This window comes from Centropristis striata, chromosome 2 (assembly GCF_030273125.1).
Source record: "Centropristis striata isolate RG_2023a ecotype Rhode Island chromosome 2, C.striata_1.0, whole genome shotgun sequence".
In the NCBI taxonomy this organism is placed as follows: domain Eukaryota; kingdom Metazoa; phylum Chordata; class Actinopteri; order Perciformes; family Serranidae; genus Centropristis; species Centropristis striata.
In genome coordinates this window covers 33,544,904-33,566,771 of record NC_081518.1, presented here as the reverse complement: position 1 = coordinate 33,566,771, position 21,868 = coordinate 33,544,904, and the positions used below count along the sequence as shown (strand labels likewise).

General features: G+C 39.3%; 1 protein-coding gene across 2 annotated transcripts in view; it reads right to left on the bottom strand.

Annotated features, from left to right (window-relative positions):
• Positions 1-1,466: 1,466 nt before the first annotated feature.
• LOC131992218 (transmembrane protein 266-like) overlaps positions 1,467-21,868 on the bottom strand; it is a 58,949-nt gene continuing 38,547 nt past the window's right edge. For both annotated transcript variants that reach the window (XM_059357707.1, XM_059357712.1), the window contains exons 4-11: positions 20,148-20,302; positions 17,977-18,050; positions 16,052-16,108; positions 15,731-15,869; positions 9,351-9,466; positions 7,448-7,643; positions 3,835-3,897; positions 1,467-3,126 (exon numbers count right to left, since the gene is read on the bottom strand). In XM_059357707.1, the coding sequence (XP_059213690.1) occupies positions 2,486-3,126; positions 3,835-3,897; positions 7,448-7,643; positions 9,351-9,466; positions 15,731-15,869; positions 16,052-16,108; positions 17,977-18,050; positions 20,148-20,302 (1,441 nt within the window). In that variant the 3' untranslated portion in view covers positions 1,467-2,485. The remainder of the gene's footprint in view (positions 3,127-3,834; positions 3,898-7,447; positions 7,644-9,350; positions 9,467-15,730; positions 15,870-16,051; positions 16,109-17,976; positions 18,051-20,147; positions 20,303-21,868) is intronic.

Below are 21,868 nucleotides of genomic sequence, written 5' to 3'. Positions count from 1 at the left end.
TCACCCAGTTACGTAAGTGACTTAAATCACCTCACTTCAGATAGTTACATGCATTTATTTCTTAACCATCTTTTGTTAACACCTAATCATGTCATTTTTTTTGCGTTAATCTTAAGGAAGTCGTTGTTGTCTAAAACTAACAGAACTGAAACCCCATGTTTAAAATGACGACCATCTATTTTGGTATGAGGATGTGTTGATCCATTTGGGTTAAGGTGCTACTTTTGGAAACGCTCCTGTATTTGAGGGTATGAACAAATAGTGTATGCAGTTTTAAGTTTGGAGGGCTTGTTGGTTACTGTTAATCTCATATGGTTTTAAGCCTCAAAAGAACATGAATGTATCATCGATCCATGTTCAAATCAAGTTTAAACTGATTTTTGTATGATTCAGTCTAGATTAGTTCCCCTTGCTGTCATTTTAGCCAAGTCCTGGCCCACTGTAGTTTACCTGTAAATAATGTATCAGCCATCAGCATTTACTTGTGATATGGAAACTGTGATGGACATGGGATCAAAGTCACTTAAATAAGCATTCAAAGAGTGGTCAAGTGTAGTTATTTTCTCAAGTCTCAGGGCCTTTATATGCTGCTTCCTTTCAACATGAAACAAATACATTATGTTGTTAACCTCTTAATTTCATATCTTAAAGTAGAAGGGCACTTGGAGAGCACAGACCTCTGCCAAGGCTAAACCCTATCTCGCAATGATAAGGAAAGGCAATTCTGTGATTCTGATATGCTCCAAAATGTAAGGTGTTCTTCCTTTTGCCCATGCTACACCCTTCAACCAAGTTTCTTGAAAATAGAGCCATCGATTTAATTTAATCCTGCAATTCAAACCGAAGTGAAAGTATAAACTCCTTGGCGGAGGTAAAAAAAAAGACCTCAACCTCATCATCGCTTTGGCACTCAGTTGGGCTCATTCCTTACTCCCGTAGCCATAAATGAGAGAAGATGTTGTCCTGTGCGCTATAAATGTAAATTTACTCTCTAAAAAATGGAATAGAAACATCAATACAGTAATTATCTTGAGATTAAAATACAGTTTGGGGCTGCAGTGAAGCTGCTACAAACAAACCGCATCCCAGATCTGCAATTAACTACTCAAAACTTAGAACACTTGTGTTGATAGCTTAATTGCAGCTGTAATAGTTATTAACAATTAAAACATTCTCTGGATACTTGTAAACATTTGACAAGCAACAAAATGGTACAGCAGTTTATCCTCTGAATTAATGATATGAGAGGGTAATTAGGGGGGTTGATACTTCTCACGACACACTTACAATGACTTGACCAATTAGCAGTTGCTGTGACAGGTCTTCCAATGTTAATAACCTTAAATAATTTAGATTTTTCAAAATCATATGCACATTAGGAGACAATGCTAATGAAATACTGTTGTACAGTGCAGTGTGTAACAAGGAGTCTGGAAGAAGAGCGAGAGTCAATAATGTGAAAGCAGTTAAGGAAATACTAACTTTTATTTTTGCTATTTTCATTCAAATGACAACACCTGCATTTGGCAATAACTTCCTCCATATCAAGTTTACAAAAGTGTCTGTAAACATTAAAGTGCAAAGAATTTGCTTGCCATTTAGGGCACACATCTTTTTAAAGGTTCATGCTACAAGCATTCCAATCTAGTTTCATGTGAAGAATCCAGTCACTTACCTTTTCATTTCATCCACACAAATATACCCTACTAATGTGTTTTTTTTTTACAAGTAAAACAAAAATGCTATTTAATCAATTCTGATGATGGTCTAATCAAACAAATAGGTGACAGAAAGGCAAAGTTTAAAAAATTGTCTGTTTGTATAGCTAAGCCAGTCTTATGTACCCTGTGGCTCTTTGAACAAAGAACAGCATGACTGATGTTTAACGTTGATCATACAAATTAAAAGAAAGAAAAGAACAAGAAAAATGCAATAGAAAACACTCCTTTTAACTGCTTGAAATCCCAAGAACAGAAAACAGTGTCTTGGTTTGCAACACGGTTCAGAATGAAAGTTTTTGTTCAGTATAGGCTTGAATGGCCCCTTGCTGGTTTTAATTCATGTAAAGTTCAGTGCATTTAGGACCTATTCAAAGTGTGAATTCCTGATGAAGAATGTGTCCAAGAACACATTAGACCGCCCAGTACTGGGGTGTTTTGTCTTTGTTGTGCTATATCAGGGAATTTCTGATTTCAAAAATCCATCAAGGAGGAACAGGGGAGGTTGGGCTGTATGGCAAAGGGCCTAAAAGTTCTCATTTCTACTGTTGACTTCTGAACACGTCAAGGTAAGGAGCATCAGTGTTAGCTGGAAGCTAAGGCTCAAGCTTGCTCTGAATTGGCTTAGATTGGATTTACACAGCGACAGAAAAATCCAATTTTTAAATCTTATGTGCCTCTCTGACCTGCCACAAGAGTTCAGATAAATGCCAAACAGGGTGGCAGTAGAAGTAGAGAAAAGACCTCTGTTTCTGTGTAAATGTAGCTTATGTATCAGGCATGTGCCCCAGAGGTGTGTCAGCTGGTCCCAGGAGCCGGTACTTTTCCTCCAGGGACGGCTCGGTGGTGCTGCCCTGCAGGTGGATCAGTGGCTTGGTCTGCAACAGGACACAGCCCCGTCCCCGGCCTCGTCTCTCTTCTTGGTTCCTGCGGTTGAATATGTTTATTCTGTTGTCCAGCTCAGGGCTGGCTTTTTCTGAGCCAGTTGGGCTGGGAAGCTTAAGGTTGACAGGGTCCACTGCCAGGCCCTTTTGAGCAAGGCAGGAGTCCTCAGAGAGGGAGGAGAGTAGCTCCTGCACCACCACGCTGGGGTCCCTGCAGGGGTCCTTGCCTGAGAAGGAAGGCGGACAGCAGCGATGGGTGCTATAGCTCAGACTGAGGTCCTGAGCTGTGCTGCTGCTGCAGTCTGTCATAGATGAACCCGGGGTGTGGCTACTCAGGCTGTGGGGGCGGGCCGTCAGGCTGCCACTGGACCGTGATATGCTGGTTGAGGCGTCACTTACGGCGCTGCCCACCCGCTCCATCGCAAGCATCGGGTTTGACTGGATGGGATTTGGATTGGTGGGGAGGTGGACGTCGATGGCTGCCATGGTGATGACCCGGGCACCTAAGCCAGAAGCTCCAGCATCTTGATAGACATTGTATACGTTTAGAGAAAGTCAGATAACACAAATAAAACAAATTAGCACTTTATTTCCAAAAACACAAGTGCATAAAAGTGTACTTTCTGTCAATCATATTGACCAAACTTTGAATGAAATATGCTGCTGTCTGTGGTAAAGGCTGTCACAATACCAGCATTTAAACTTCGATACAATACTCGTATAAAAAAAACTATACCCCAAACCTCTTTCAATACTACAACAAAAAAGGAAAAAAATGTACTTTGGTCGAGGACCAGTTTATTTTCTGACCTGCTGTTTTATCTGTGCTGCATTGGGTTCAAGATCTGATACTTTTGCTACTATTGAATATATATATTTTTTTGTTTTAAACGTATATTGAAAAAACTATCGAAGTATCAATTATTTTTGACAATTCACAGATATTTTTTTTTACAGATTTCCTAATTTTGCATCAATATGACAATACATTTAGGGTGTTGATTAACATGTATAAACATATAAATACAAAGTTAAGATTTTTTGTCTGAGAAAAGCCAGGATAAATAAGGTTATGGTGTAAGCCGATAACCTGCATAATACAAATCTATGACAAAACCTATGAAGTTTTAGACCTATGTTATATTGTGACAACTCACAGACTTGAGTCACTGGTTTACTGATTTTTAATGCAACATGTACATTGAGAGTTACTGAAGTCAATGTTTACTTACCACTGCTTGCTTCACTGTAGTATTGGCTAATGTAGTTGTTCATGTCATCACGCACAACTGGATCTAATTAAAAAATAAAAAGATAAATAAATAAAGTAATTGGCATAATTAATATTTGTGAATATAACCCAAATGTGCTGCTGTTGTGTTTGTTTTATCTTGTTTTGTTTTTTAATATAGTCATTGAAATACTACATCAAAATCATACCACCTTATGCCGACGTAATGTATGCAGATTATATTATTTTATACATTACACATTCTTTTATTTCCTCTTTTATTTGGCTATAATTTGATTGCTAACTACTAAACACAAATCGTTGGTCAAACCAGCTAACAAATGTATTCTTGCTGCATCTGCACTCTGAAAATATTATCTCCCTAGAAAACCTTCCTCCTACAATACCTCCAAACATTCCTTCTTCTTCTTCTTCTACCACTCCATGACATATGGAGTTGCTGCTATCATTACTATTTACTTAATGGATCGATTTTGATGGCAATGTCTGGTTGGTGAAATTTTGGATTGTACAGAAAATGCATCAAATACTTGATATATATAAGATATGAATAGAGAATGGGCCATAAATTGTAATTATAGAACAGGAAATGACCAATCAAATTAGTCTATTATATAGTATGACTGGCTCATGCTGTGTGTGGCAGTGGCTGTAATTGGATTTCATATCTTTTTGTCTGGACGGTAGGTCCATTTCAGTGTTAACCACCCAAACTAGTGCAAATGGAAAATATCTCTTATGTTTACAACATAATATTGACAGAGATGACTTCTGCCTCAGGCCACAGGTACTTTATCGTCAAGTGGTCAGGATCACGCACTGCTAGGCCATGCATTAGCTGCACACTAGTGCACCAGAAATAAACTGGGACAGGGACAGGGTGGGGTTGGTTTCAGAGATGAGGAAATGGGGGAAATAAGAGAGAGTGGGAGCTCTTTGTTCAGGCACAGATCCCTCCAGTCTAGCGGGCCTCAGTGTGCATGGTGAATGGCTGTGATCTGCTGTTCGCCTCTGTACGCTTGATTGGCCTTGAGCTCACTGTCCGCTGGCTGAGTGCGAACCCAGAGTACCCTGAGTGCTAGCCCCTGTCCCCTGGGACATGCTGCAGACTCTGATGGGTAATTTCATTTATTTTTCAGTCTAAAATATTAATCCCTGAGCCACCCCTGGAGAGGAAGCATTGCACTCACTAAAACAAGACTGAGACAATCACTCCACAATTAATAACACATGAGTCTAAAGAAAAAAAGAATGGGCTGTCCAGCATACATAAATGGCTCTGCCCTTCTTTCTGTGACAGTCAAGTTAGTGGGCTGTCATCTGTCTGTGGAAAAAGAGAGGTGACATGCTGAGGTCCTTTTAGTTCAAATCTGAACTATAATTTTGATTGGGAAAGTATCTGTTCTCCACCACAGAGGGCCGTAGTCATGGAGTCAACATAAGGGCTGGGGTGGGGGTATTTCACAGTGTTTCAGGATGTATGCACTGCTCACTAGCTAATACGGGGAATGTAGCCTATCTACTTTAAGTTCTGACAGAAATGTAACATGCAACAATGTAAGACAATAACCATTCATGAATTATCATTTTCATACCACATACACATACAGTAATGTAGCCTACCACTCATTGCGTTTTAGCTCTACACATTTTAATACACATGAAATGATTAATAATGATGGTGGGGGTTATTTTTATACCTTCATACCTTTCTGATATTTCACAGAGGTATAAGACAATATTTGTGTTTTGTGTAACCAACAGTTGTTTTAGTTTTAACGGTCCTGTAAATTGCCATGTTTCTCAGCTAATCTGCCTAGAGACTGGCCCCTAGCGGCGACTGCTGTGCACTACACCTAAAAAATTGTTTATTACATAGACTGAAAAAGCAGCGACTGTATCTTTGACCATATTAAAAATCTTAACATCTGGATTGCTTACCGTAATACTGTAATACTGCCAAAGGCCAATAGGTACATATATGCTTTTTAGCTATGTTAGTAGCATGGCTCTTGGTAATGACAATGTCTGAATTTCATGGTCCCCAGAATTCTTTGGCCTCCAACATTTATGATTATGAGTGAAATGTCTCGTCAACTATGGGAAGGATTTTCACAAAATATTTTCATGCCCCTCTTAAGACGAATTGTAATAACTTTGGTGACCCCCAGACTTTTCATGTAGTCCTTCATTGGTTTGGTCTATGAATAATGTTTGGTATGAATTGAATATAATGTGAAGTAAGTTAGGGGTTGTCAAATAACTCAGTGATAGAAAAGGGGTCCCTGAAGGAGAAAGGTTGGGAAACACTGCCTTAAAACAAGGTTTTTGTTTAGACCGTTTGATAGGTACAGTGGGGTTATTTGAAATGTCCCTTCCAAACAAACATGCTTTTTTTCATTGTTGAAATACTTTGGCTCTATTGCAGCACAGTGTGCTCTGTCACTATAAACCTCTCTATGTGAGAGAAAAGTCCACTGGCTCATTGATTAACTCTGATTGTAACTGGATGTTCTTAAAATCTACATGGTTTGATACTTTAAGGTGGTAAAATCCTGAATCTCCTGAGACCTTATTGTTCTGAAGGCTACTGCCTTAATCAGAGTTCTTGACAGCTTGATGGCAGCATGCAGGTGAGTCTGAAATAAGCCCACTGAGACTGTGTGTGCAATATTGAGCAGTACAAATAAACTTGATTTGAGTTGACCTGACTTGACTTGAGCCCTGTGGCCTAAGTGCTCATCCCAGTGACCATGTTTCTGTAAAAAGCCCCACTTGTTTCTGAGAGCCAGATTTCCCACTATGCCCTTGGGGTAATATTGTGGCCGCTGTGGAGCCTCCTGGTGCCCTATTGTGGTTTGCAGGTGAAGGGGAACAGATGTTGACAGGAGCCCACTCTCCCCGAACAAGGCCCAATGCACAGAGCACTCTGTACCTGAAATAGCCCAAGTGGTCTGGGCTGGCTGGGCTAGCCACACCACGAGGGGGGTCGGTAAGAGAGATAGTTGGGGGGAATGACAGAAGCCCATGCCAGCTGACATAGTGTCAGAAAACATGCTTGTTTTCTGCAGGATTCACCAGATCCTAAAAGCTTTTTTGCCCTCATATTGATCCCGGAGCGCCTGCGGTCAGATGGGTGTTGTGTGCGAGCGCAGAGGGGCTGAGAGCCTGGCCTCGAAGATGCTCCAGGGCAACTGCTCCAGATTAACTGTACACCGCTCTGGCATCCAGTTCACCTGATGTTACATCGTTACAGACTTTTTGTTCCACATAATTATGTACATACTTTATGCTACACCTCTCTCCTGGTTTGTCATGCTGTTTTCTCAAGCAAACACTGCACATGGCATGATGGATTCAAATCAGATATGTTTTAATGCCATAGGCTTCAAATACATTCATTTTCAGTTATTTAAATAGGGGTTTGAATGCTAATGTACTGCATTAAATTCAATACCCAGGGGGGTTTTTGATATATATAAAAACAATTATTTCCTATATGCTTGACAACAAATTGTATGCATGTATCTTCACAAAACATGATCACTTTACATTTTAACCCTAAAAACCCTGCTTTAGAGGCCAGACTGTACCTGCAGTGGCATGAGGCTCCCTGGGGTTTCTCTGGCCGCTCTCATCGTCAGACTCCCCAGGAGTCAAGCCTTCTACAACCTGAAAACTCCTGCCCTGTTTGCCCCAAACATGATGGATCTGCATTGCTGCTTCACGTTCTGCTGCAATGTCCAAGTCCTGCTGGGCCAGATGGGCCCTCAGCTGCCTGATCTCAAACTGGAGAAGGTTGGTGTGTATTCACAGAAAAAAAGAGGAAAGGCAGCATGTGTGTGATGAGAAAAAGAGATGGGGAAAAGGATGGAGAAAGCAGGAAAGAAAGCCAGAAGGGATGGAAGAGAGAACAAGAAAGGATGGAGTTGCAAAAGATACAGGATCAGGGGGAAGATGAGGGAGGGAGAGTAAACGTCATCTGTTACATTTTTACATGTTGCAAACACTGATAGCAAAAAGCAATAATTCTTCTACACAGGGAAAACACCTATGTAGACTATGATTTACACAGGTTATGGACTAAAACCCATTATAACAGCAGTGGACGGCTCCTCTCTCTCAGTTGCAGGATGGAGGGATTCAAAAGATCCTTCGCTCCTAAAGCCATCAGGTTGTCTCATTCTAACAGAGCTAACAAACTAACTGAATTTCCTCTCAGAGATAGATGAAGTAATTTTGATTTGATTTGATTAATTTGATGTACAGTAACCTATTGTGAGCCTGTGACACCATTCCAGATATATACGAAAAAATTGAAAAATAAAGTTCCTAGAAATCGTTGAAATCATTTGGTTGGAATCAGTGTAGATTCTCTCCTGACCTTCACAGATCATAGTGAAAACATCACGAATAATTAGGTGAACTGTACTCCCAAGTGCATTATTAAATGATGTGTTGGGTAAACTGCACAATGTGTTAATGTACAGCTGTGATGTCTTTCTCTATTGATTTCAGGGTGTTTGGCATAATGAACACATGCAACCCAATGACAAGAAAACATTTCAGCAGAACATGTTGTAAGAAGCAGGACAGCAGCATGCAGGAGCTATGTATTCTTCATAAACCTTTAATTAAATCCCATTTTCACTAAGGCCATATAAGAACCCATAGGATAAGTTATCACATAAAATGTACATTAAAACACTAACTGGGAAGTTATTAGCCATATATTTTTGATGAGAAATTTTATTAACAATTTTTGGAAGGATCTGATAATTTAATTTATGTTTATTTATTTATTATATATGTCTGGTCTTAGAACTTATGTGGTCATATTGAAGGTTAAGTCTTTATCAATATTTATAGTAGCCATATGGAGCCATCAGTGTGTGTGCTGTGAGGAATCATAATGAGCTGTGTGGAAAGACTGGACCTATTTGAAAGGTATTGCTGCCCTCCTCTGGTGGAAGATGAACTTACAGTATATTATATTATATTATATTATATTGACGTGGCCTAAATCAGACCATTAGGGTAGTACACTATTTATCATGGCAGTTTTTTGTCCTAAAAAACAGAATAGTTATATGACTATAAATGGATTGTAAAGCAGTAAATGAGAAACGTATACAACTGAAATGAACGGCTTTTACTTTTGGCATACAATATAAACCTGTCAGTAATGTATGTGTGTATGTAAGACTGTGTCCAAGCTGACTGAATTTGATTCTACTCAGTTTCTTTAACCCTTTGCTTGGTTTAAATGTGGCTTCTTTTTTTTTTTTCTTTTTTTTTCAAAATACTGCTGAATGCAAAACTTTTTTGTCAGGCCTCACATGGGCCCATTATCTATTACCCTTGTGAAATTGCAACCCCAGTTTTGACTGGATGTTCTAGGTATTTTTTCTCTTGTTATCTCACAAGCTAATTTTGTGGATGTGTATGGGGAAATGCTGTCTGTGAGGTTAAATCTGGGGTGTTTTTGGTACTCACAGCCTGTTCCTGGCAGATCTGAGTGAGACGCTCCAGCTGTTCCTCCCTCACAGCCTTGGTCTTCTCACACTGCTGGATCTCCAATTCCATCTCAACTTTGACTTGTAGCACATAAGCTAACATGGAAGAAGGTTGGAGAGGGAGATATAGTTTTAAACAAGACAATATTTATTTCATCACTGGACTACATCATTAATTGTTCCAAGGTGGATTGCCAGGTGTGTTAGGAAACATAAAGACTTACTAAGAGAGAAAAGTAGGACAGCTGCTGAAGGAATTTATGGTAAAATTCTGAGCACATCAAGGTCAGAGGTCAGTGTTGGTGGAACATTTGTCTTTTGCCCCAGTCATGTCTCTCATCACAACAGCAAACCCCATTAATTACTGGTTAGCAGTAAGCTAATACCTGTACTGAATGAATTTTGCAAGGTGTTGAAAACGTTCCATAGGGATCTTGTTTCACGCTGGCCTCAGGGTGTCAAAACGTTTGAGTATATTTTCAGCCCAGATTGACACTGAACATCCTGTTCCGCCAGATCCTAAAAGGACATGGTCCCTCATAAAGTTAGAATAACTTTGTTTTCAGACACAAAGTTAATTGTGGTTTCATTTGCATTGTGATATGCTTGGAAGAGATTGATTCATAAAGTTTTGGGAAGATATACACTTTATCTGTCAAGAATAAATCACATTGTCAAAATAATTTGGAAAGAGGTAAAAAATATTTTATTCCACCTTTATGAGCACAGTGTATTTACTTTGTTGACATCATGGCTCTGCCATTGCTGAGGTCACCAACCCTTACCCTAGCCCGGACCATAGTATTTTTGCCAACAAATAACTTTACTTTGGTGCAAAAAAAAAATGTACAACTCCAAGATTACTGACTTTCTCATTGGATCACTGCTATTGCTTGTGTGTGATTTGAACTGACCCACTTTCTGTGAGGTGAGAGTGCTAACCACGACACCAGTGTATCCCCCAATCCTGGAATCTTCTTTAGATAATGGAGCAAAGGTGGTGCCATTAGAATACAAGATGGACAGCGCTCAGTGTGTTTGAGTTTTCAAAAGCGCAAATTTATCTTTGTATATTGATTTGATATGTCGGTTAACAAAAACATGTAATTTCAATCTATAATACAAAAATCAGACATTAAATATTTATTTTACAGTGTAAACACTTTTTATTGTTGTTTTAGTTACTTATTATTAAGAGAGTGTGCATAATCGGCAGCTTATTTGCACTTTCTCCTGTTTTAATCATTGACTGAACGCATTTTCTGAGCTGTCCTTGTCTCGACATAGCCAATTTGATGGCTGTGACATACTGTGAAAATGAGTTTGAGAACAGAGTTCCTTTTTATACACTGTAGACGTGAAGAGATCTACCTGGTGAACAATAACATGTTTGCAAAGTATGCTGCATTCAAATGCTCCAACACTACTTTGTTTACCAAGGAATATTTCTACTTGTAAAGTGTTGGTGGTCACATGATTATTTTTTTTTTCAAATGACACAATTCTCACCCTGATAAACGAGAAGCGTGTGTCTGACATGACCGTCTTCTACCACAGTGCTACACTGAAGAGAGGCCAGCATATTTTAGCCAGCTTTGAATCACTCTTGGTTCTTTCGTGTTACCTCTCTCATCAAGTTAATCAACTCCATTCTTCTTCTTTTTTTAAACTGCAGCTGATTGGTTACTTTTTTTTAAATGTATGTTTCATTAATTTATAAAATTATTCCTGGTTGAAAAACATTGGAGGTATAATGTGCAGCCCTGCTGGCACTAATGCATCAAATACTTGAATCACGTCTTGATCAATCAAAGTAACTCCACCTCTTCTAATGTGACTGCACACTTTATTTTTACATGACACACTTTCTGGAGCAGGATGGGTAGGAGTGCCTAAAAAAGGATAGTGAGAGTAAATTTGGATACCTGTTGTCATCACAGGTGGCAGACAGTCGGTCCCTCACACCACTCTGTGATCACATTTGTAAGCCACCGCATGATATCACACTTGGAAATACTGAGTATCCTGATGAGGAATGTTGCTATGGGCAACATAGAGATGTGAAATTTATACTAGTCCTATTCTAATACCGCTGTTTTTGTTGTAATTGTGGATCAGAACTGTTACCACTGAACTGCCAGGCAGGCTCAAAACACTGGGAGGAGAATGAAACAGCCTTTCTGGTGCTGAGGAGGGCAGAGCAAAGCACACAGCCATCGCCACATGCTCCTTGTACCTATTTATAGTCATGTTGGCACACACACACACACATCGCGAAAGTGGGGACATCAGATGGGGTCAGTCCATTCAGAATTCAAAGAGCCATGAAAAGCTCAGTCACAGGTTCATTATTTAGCAGCAGTAACAATACATTTGTGCTCCTGCATATTGTGTCAGTATGTGTTTGCAAGCATACAGTGTTGATTGCATGATTATATTCTGTGTATGTGTGTGTGTGTGTGTGTGTGTGTGTGTGTGTGTGTGTGACAGCGTTACTGACAGCTGCTGGCAGCGCATGCATAACAGTGTAATTCACACCCCGACTTCACACAAGGCACCGCTCCACTCTCTCCTCTCACCTGGAGTCAAGTGTTCCAGTGCTAACACAAACCTGTGTGACTTTATTATACACCAAACCACAAAACACTGTCGCCATGCAATTTAAAAGTGATATAGGACCTGTTTCCTGTCTGTTGTACAATTTTGTATATGGTTTTCTGATAATAACCAAAATCATTATCAAAAAAAACATGGAAAATGGCTAGATATCAGCTCTTGAATTAAACTTTTATAAACTATTTTTGTTGTTATCATTATATTTGTCCAAAAAAATTTACCTTTAGTTGTACCAGGCATTAAATGAACAAGAAAGCAAGGAGAAAACAAGGGTGGTCTAATAATTTTTTCCACAAGCAGAAGTGTTACAGCAGAAGACCACACCGCCACTTTATTAGGAACACCTTGCTAGCCATTAAAGTGGCCGGTGAGTGTATGTAAAAGTAAACCCTGTAAGCAACTTCAGATTCCCAACCATTCTGAACTTCCAACTGTTTATTCTGCTGTTTCAATAAATGGTCATCTGCTCATGGCACGTTACTGCAGTGTTCACATTAGATTCAAAGCTGCATTTAGTTGCTGTAATCTTGGCTGTCGATGTTGTTAATGTTTTCCCCAATTTCAAATCACATTCCTGCAGGAACATGTTTGATTATGTAGACTTTTATTCTAAATTTAGTATTGATGATTTTCATGGTAAATAGTGCTGCTTTACTCTGTTACAGTGATCTGAAAAGCCAGGAAACACTGACCAATCAGAGCAGAGAGGGTCTTAAAGAGACAGAGGGTAAAAAGAGGTGCAGCAGCCATAGGCAGTATGAGAAAAAAATTATATATATATATATATATATATATACATTAAAACATGTAAACATTTTATAGTAGAAACCCAAAATACAAGCATGAACCTAAAAATGTAGCATAATATGTGCACTTTAAAGCTCTTATTACAACTAGCATAAGAATTGGTTTCATTTGACGACAGAAAAGAAGACATTTTAGTTAGTTTTTTTTATCTTATACATGTTTCGGAGGTTGATATTTCCCATCTGACATGTCAATCTGCTAGTAAAATCTACTGCAGTTCACTCCTCTGTGTTTCCACTCTCATCGGACTGAGACAAACATCGCCGATACGTCAAGCTAATTCTGCGTGAGACTCAATCCCTCTCCTACGATAACCGAGCCAGTCCCTCAGCTGTACATTTATTGGTTTGAGAGTGATTTTTTTCCTCAGAGGTGTGTTGCCGCCTGCATAACAAGGAAACTCAATCACTCACAAATATCAAAGCCAACAGGTCGAGGTGTGCAGCAGGAAAATCACAAGTTCATTCCCTGGAAACCAACACTGCGGCTGCATGTTAAGAAGCAGGAAGCAAACTGCTTCTGAACGTGCTTCACCAGAGTAAATCAATGATGGTGCAAGCTGCATTGTATTGATTCCTGAAGTGATTTATCATGTCATTATGACGTGTATCTTTTAGATCAACATATTTAATCCATTAATACACTGTACTCATGTATTCTTTAGACTTTGGACTAAACCACCCTGTAATCAATCAAGACATTTAGGACTTTATCTTATACAACATTTTTGAAAAATATAAACCAATAACAAAACTTTCTTGTCCATTAAGACAATAAAATAACCATCTGTTCATAATGTATGTATCTGTCATTGAGGCTGAATAAGTACAATACAATGGCAGCTTGTTTTAAGTACAGATTGAAATTAATCATTTTTTCTTTGTGAAACAAAATGAGTTATTCCCTTATTTCCTAAAAAAGTTATTCCTTTTCTGGCAGAAAGTTAGATGAGAAGATCAATATGCTACAGCTAGCAGCCAGTTAGCTTAGCTTAGCTTAGCTTTGCTTGGTTTAGCACATCGGATCCCAAACTTTTTTAGCCATGCACCCCCTTCTATGTCCCAACCGGGTTGACGCACCCCAAATCCCCCACACCTTCGAAATAACCCAAAATGCAATAAGCTTTTTTATCGCCATATTAAAGGCGGCATGTTTAATCATGTTCAAATGACCAGAACTCACATATAATAAAATAATCACAATCACAACAATGAGCTCTCGCATTTGAATTAATCTGTAACACAGTTTCAAAATAATGTAACAAAGTTATGCGCAACCTTCCACTTTTAAGAGCAAAGAGGATGATGACAGGCTCAGGATCAGAGGCAGAAAGCATAGAAGTCGGGAATTTTTTTTCGAATATTTTGAGCCACGTTGAACAAATATAGCAGCAAGTTTAAATGAGCGTGGAGCTAAAAAACACAACCCCGTCATCATAATAACACAGGTTGAAAAAAAATGGAAGAAGATTTCTTCTCCACCTCCACTTCTTCTCAGACCACCATTACATTTTTCATCTCGCGCACCCCCTAGCGGAAGCCTACGCACCCCTGGGAACCCCTGGTTTAGCACAAAGACTGTAGAACGACCACACTTTTTTCAATGGATTAAACAGGATATAACATATTAATTCAATGTATTCTCAAAAAAACAGTTTGGATGATATCTTATGAAATATGATGGTTCAATATAATATTGTTAAATGGTTGTAGTTTTCAACACATGGTTAACGTTGGTTTCGAACAAAGATAACGGTTGGGGTTAAATAACACAATATAGTTAGTTATGGAAGTTAATTATGACTCGATGTGTAACTTAAAATAACAACGTCGTCTGTTGCTTTTTACAGGGGACATGAACACGGGTCTCCTGGGTGTGATATTTTTTTCCTTGGCGACCAAAGGCTTGCCCAGCCTTTCTCTGCCTCTGATTGGCTCACCCTGATATTCTTACTCTAACTTTAACCAATCTCACTCCTCCGGCCTAAATCTAATCCACCCAAACCAACGAAGCCAATGAGTACATGCCAATCAGAGGCAGAGTAGGGCAGGTCTTAAAGTCTTTGCCTTCTGTTTGAAAGTATACCTATACCTATATACCAATACAGCCACTCTATCGCTCTATATACTATGTCACCTGACTTCCACATTTGCTCCTGCCATAATTACTATGGCCTTTAGAGGTCAACAAACTTCATTATGGGTCAAGCTGCCCTCCTGACGGTGAATAAGGACAGCCTTGTATTTTGTGAGCTTTAGAGGTGCTGGTAGGCTGATTGTGTTCCTTTTGGACAGATCGAAGCTTTCTGTTTCCTACTGTTCCAGTGTTTGTTCTCAGCTAATCAACCTGCATTCTGCTGCCTCATTTAACTCCTCCAGAAAGCAAATAAATAAAAATGTTTCGTAAAATTTTAAACTATGTTTTGAGGGGACAAATAAGGGAAAACAGCCCTTACTGTTCACAGTGTAACTGTACATAAACAAATGTAAACTGACTCCCAGTATGGTTTGTGTGAAGCTGATCCTGTATGCAGTCAGAGGCCCATGGTGAGGGTGACCTCTGAACAGATATCGAACCGCTCTGCATTAGCATAGGGGAGAACAACCACTATATTCATTATGGCCTCTCTTAATACTGATGGAATACTTAACCATCCCTTACAATCAATACAAGTTAGAGTAGCAGAGTGGCAGCAATTTACTATGAGGGATGATCAATAGCTATATTGCTCTGAATAGTAAATAATTTGTATAATCATGGAGAGAATCGGGTCATTTAGCTCTTTCAAGGAAAGCTTATTTGTATGCATCTGTGTAATCCTTTCGAGTTAAGAAAGATTGGGTATTTCCTTGAGTTGCTCCACAAAATTAATCGGTCTCGCATACAGGCCTCTTAATAAGACCTCTTTGATTGACACAAGGTTTTTGCCCGCCTCACCATCAATGATCCTCTTGACCCTCCAGATGCGTAGAGTGATGATGAGGCTGATGGCATCCCAGGGGCTGCTGGGCCCATTGGCCACCGTGGAGGCCACCATGGGGGCCAGGGACAGCACGATGACAGCACCATCAAACACCTGAGGGGCCGCACACACAAAAATTAAAATATATGATAATGTTGTTGTGTTTTTGTAAAGCATATTTCCCAAAATGTTAAACTATTTATATTGCTATTAAGTGTAAAATATAGAGGAAAATAGAAACTATGACCGAATAGAAATGTGGTCATCAAGATCTGCCACACAAAACCAGCACTAACCTCAACTTTGTTCTCTATGTAGTCCCAGATCCCAAGGACTACAATTCTGAAGACAGTCTAAGATAGACAGAGAGATAAATGAAAGCATTAAAATAGGTAGGTGAGGGAGTATGCTGATACATATAAAAAGCTCTTGTGATATTCTTAGTCTTTTGAGTTGTCATCACATCCAACACCCTTTGTCAAGATGTGTGAACACAGACGAGAAACTGAGAAGAGCTAAATCCCAAAAGTAACCCAAAATATAACAATTTGATTAACATGAAAGACCTTTCAGCTACAACATAGCAAATACATGCACACATAAAGAATATATATCTCTGATTCGCCTTTGACACATCACAGAAACATCACAAAGACAGAAAAACATTCTTTTGCAGACACTTATAGCTACTCTTTGATAAAGATATGTGGCAAATCTGTTCCTTGATCTCGATCTTGACCTACAAAAGAACAACAACACTTGTAATCCGATCACCTATCACATTCTACATTGTGCTGTGCAAATGCTGTTGGTTGAGGGACCCTTTGTTGAGCAGGGCCATTGATTTACACTCCAATTAGCACTGGGTGTCATGTACGACTGGTCCTGCTAATCCATCATCCAGAGCGCATGTTGGACAACAGCGCTGGTGTCAAATGAGAAGTGCAGGGACTCCACCCACATGTTCCACTCCTTTTCTCTGATTGGTGCAGAGGGAGCAGCTGGTGATACGCTACATCTATCTAACACCATTCCCTGATGACTCTACTTGTGTGATGTCAGTGGGCGAGGTGTTTGGATGGATCGTATCACTGTAACCCCATCCCCACTGCTCATTAAGCTCGGCTTTAATTATTGCTCCTGCTGGCTCACTGGTAATTAATGTTTGGTTTAGGGCATTGGGGCTGAGGCTGTCAGGGTAATTGGTTTGCACTGGAGTGGAGGCCTGTGGGCCAAATTCTCCCCTCTCCATTTTGTTTTCTAGAGTGATGATAAGACATTACTTTATCAAACAATGGCTCAAATTTTATTAAGACTAATTACAATTATGGTTTACACCATGGACATTTCACCAGCCCTCCAGCCTCAAGCTGAATCCTGACTAGAAGATACGATGAAGAGAGAGAAATGAAATTAAACTAAAATTAAACTATATTTCCCTTAGGCCCTGTACCTGGTCTGCATTGCTATAGATAGGATACAATCTAGAGTTTAAACCCAACAAATATGTTTGTTTTGTTTTACTTTAATTATGAATTGAAAGAAATGTGTCAGTTCAAATATCATGGTTTTTGGGTCCATGATGAACTCATAACCCAATGCAACCTCACAAATGTTTTGTTCCTGCCCTCTAATATGACCCACAGGAGATATTCCTAAATTAGCATCCCCTACCATCAACAGATCAGCACATCTTCATACCTTAACATAATGGTTGCTGTTTTAAACACTCAGTTAACGTTGTGAAACAGTCTCAGCTTGGTGAGGTTTAGGCACCAAAACTGCTTGGTAAAGTATAGGAAACAAATATGGGATATGTAACATAAGTTACACAAATTAACTCATGTAATGTTAGAATAAGTCAAAGCTGACTCTTGGTTCCACGTCGGACATGAACGGTGGTTTCCCGGGTCAAAATCTTGTGCTTGTTTGACCCAGCCACTAATGCGCACTTTGTCACTCTTTATACTACATCACCTCACTAAGACCACAAGAGGGAGCCCCAACAATAAACATAAATACAGGTCATGATACACTGTTATGATGTCATGATACAACATCCTATGGTGTAGTTTTATGGGGGAGGGCAGTCTCCTGTAATACACCATGCAAGAGACCAAGAGCAGGAAAATAGAAAAATAACAGAATGAAAACTTTGTAAGATTTCTATTTATGGTTGTTAAAGAAATACATTTTTGTGGACAACAAAATACAACCTTACCTCTGAAAAGAAGAGTGACAGGATGATAAGGCTGATCCAGTGGATAATGCTGGCAAATTGAAAAGCATTGGAAACTGTTGACAGAAGAAACAGGACAAATGTTAACCTGAAATGGTCTAAACAGGAGCACTCAAGAGATACAAGAAAACAAGGTTCATATTTCTGTTATGTGAGCAAGTTTAGATAAATAAAAAGATAATAATTGTGTATATTCCTTTGTTCTTCTAAACTGTGGGAATATAATTCTTTATACCATGCAAGTTCTATTGTATTTTTATTTTGTACTATGACAATAAAGCCTCTTAATCTCATATTCCAGAAAAAATATTTCTCTTGCTTTTACCAAGCCTCCCTCTGTTCATTTCTTTTTCTTTTTTTCCATATCTCAGGGTCCATCCATAAGTCCACAGTGCCAGCCTCTATCTACCCATGTCCTCCACCACTAATCTCCACATGCACTCCCTTATTGCCCACTCCACTGTTTTTCTTGCAGGAGTGGCGGCACAAAGCACTGGATTACAACAGATCTGAAGTGACCAGAATCCTGCAGTCCCCACAGCGAGACTCAGGTATCATCAGAGCTGGATGCTGGCCAGTAATCGATGGGGACGCGTGCCTGCTGCCATTGACAAGAGACTTGGTTCATTATCACCTTTCTCCATCACTCTCCATCACAACTATTTACCATCCAGCACTAGCAGCTCCTCTGTGATTGGCACATACAACTGGGATACAAAGACACTAAAGGTGGACACTAAAGGCATATTCAGACAGTTTATGGTCCCTTATCAGCCAATATTTACACACACAACACACAGGACTAGTACTAACAACTCATTGATATCTGAAATATGACAAGAGGCTCCGAGCCAAATAGGTTGTAAACAACATTTTTTAAATTTAACATTCTATACATTCATTCTCCTTATTATATAAGGTTATTATATTTATATTTTATCTTTTTTAAAATTTATGAATCTTAAAAGTTACCAGGAATTAAAGTAATGTAAAAAGGATTACCTCTGAATTATAATAGATTATCGTAGAATTAAAGAAGTCAAGTAAAGTACCAGTACCTCAAAATTGTATTTAAGTACAGTACTTACATACAATACAAACATACAAAAGGCCCCACCTCTCCTACATAGCAGCAAGACACAAATAGCCTCTTTTTGTTATGGTTTTGTGCTGTTTTATAGTCACTTCGGGTCCTTTGTAGTTGTTTTGTGTTAAGTCTCTTTGTGGTTGGGCTCTTTTCATAGTCTTTTTGGCATCTTTATGTCTCTTTACAGCTGTTTTATATCTCTTTGAACTAGTTTTGGTCTCTTTGTGGTTGTTTTGCCCTTTTTCATAGTTGCTGTCTCTCTCTAGTGTGCAGCTGTTTTGCATCTTGTAAAATCCTGATTCTAAAAATGCTGGGTTCTGCATGAAATGTAAATAGGAACAGAATGCATAAATTTTGGAATGAGTGTATATATTTATAAAAAACACAAGTTTCCCAGTCTGAGCATGAGCTATTTTGCCTTAATACTCTATTTAGTTGAATGTAGGCCACAAAGGCCTTTCCGTAGCATCTTAACATTTTTAGTATTGGGGTTGTAGTTGTTTTGGTCTCTTTGTAGTCTTTTTGTGGTCATTTTGAGCCTCCTCTTGGACGTTTTCTCAGTGAAGGCCAGAAAGAGTGCTGTCAGACACGTTTGGCCCCCTGGTGCCTGGTAGGTCCGTTCAGTAATCCATCAATGGCACGTCCTTATTTCTCATTATGTTGACCATGACAAGTTATGAACTCAAAACCACAAGTTCGGAACATCAGAGCTACCAGACTAGCTGTACTTTAAATTACAGGAGTAGTAAGAATAATTACAAGCATTTGTGGTTTTTGATGTAATATAAAAAAATAAATACTCTGCTCCTCAGCAGGTAGTTTACAGTGCAGGAAAAACACCAATGAGGTTGGTAAAGATTCATTTAAAAGCTCAAGGACACTAAAGCATTTAACTCCCCCACTGTATACCCGCTCCTGCATGTTGCACTGGATGCCTCCCAGGTGTTTCATTAACGTCACACAGTGTATTACTGGAGAAAAATATCCATGCTCAGCAAACCTCTTCCTTGATAAAAAATAAAGGTTAAAACAGGAGAAATAAATAAGCAGCATGCACACTACTTACATTGTAAGAGTTTGGTGTCTATGAGAAGCTCCAACGACAGGAAGAGCACCACCAGGATGACACAGGCCACCAGGATACAGTTGAAGCCAGCGCTGAGCAGACAGACCTGCCACAGGGCCACGCGACGGCCACAGCAGGGCTTCAGCCAGTTGGACCTGCAGAATACACACAGACATGAGGTAGGTTGTTTTTAATATTGAATAGATATGTATCTTTTTGGGTTATTCCATTGCATTTCTAGACCCTTTAATACACAAATAATAAAAAAGATACTACATGTCAAACTACAGATTAAAAAAATAATTAATATTTATAGCCACCAATTGAAATATTTCAAGTCAATGTATAACCAAGGCAAAAGAAAATGACTGAGTTACATACTGACATGCAAAAAAAAAGCATGTTTAAACTGATATTGTTGGATGAATTTATGACTGCGTTGATTCCCTTTCAGAGTGCAATGCTATAAAGCATCTTAGTGGTTTCATCTTGATGTTTGAACTCCCTGACATGGCCAACAGAGGGTGGTAGTTTACATTTATGAAAGGTGATGTCTGTTTAATCCAAGCAAAGTTTGGTGCTGATGGCCAGGGCAAAGGGAAAGGAAGTGTGGTCAGAGACAGCATTGACAGAGAAAGGGACAGTGAAGCTCTGTGAACTAGTGCAGCCATAAGTGTGACTGGAATACCGATGGACTCCTTTTTACATGGCAATGAAGGGAGTCACTGTAGAAGATGCTGCTTAGAGGGAATGATTTTCCGTTCGGCACAATCAGTGGCCCAGAACACAAGTAAAAGTGTGAGACATAAATATTTAAATCCACATCTACTTGTCAGTGCGAGAATTGTTTAATGATGGAATTAGTCTTTTCAATCAAACACCAACCATTGAACATTTTTCTGATAAGAAAAGACAAAAGCATTGTTTTGCCAGGTACTGTAGGAGCCCAGCATTTAGGCCATTAAAGTGTCTGGCAAGATGACTCAATGCTATTTTGAAATAGTGGCTAGTCTTACAGACCAGCTACTACAAGGGCTGACAGTAGGAGATGAGAGAAACAATGCCTCTCACCAGCTCTCCAGCTGGAGTGGAAAGTTGGCTCTGCCCACTACCTTTCCCTTCTCCCCATGCACTGGCATGGAGGAGACAGACATTGGCAGAGCATTTCTCTCCTCTGATCATGTCTTCATTCCTTGGCGTGGCGCTAATATGAGCTGCAACGGTGGCAAAATGGCTCCGATTCACTGTGGCTTTAAAACTGATTATGCTGCACTCATTACGGGAGAATCTGGATAAACCTGCATTTGAACATCAAACATTAACTACAAGAGCACTGGAATGAAACAAGTTAATCCATCACTAGAATTACCACCTTGCTGTTGTACGCCCTCACCATGAGAGTACACACAAAGAACGCTTTAAGTATGGATGTTGCTGCAAAGACGCTATAAATTATGATACTTGTATGCTTTACACACAAGTTCCCAGCAGCAAAGAAGATCTATGATCATTCAGTTTCAGTTAGTGTCAGCATTTAGTATTTAGTGTTGATTAATGTCCAGAAAATGTTTTTCATGACAACATGATGCCACAGGAGGTTGGCCTTTGACCTTAAAATTATGCAAAAAATGTCAAATGCCTTTGTGTGAGATTGTGTCAAAATAAGCGTATGAATTCTTCAGTTATGGCCACAAACACGTTTTGTGAGATCATAGTGACCA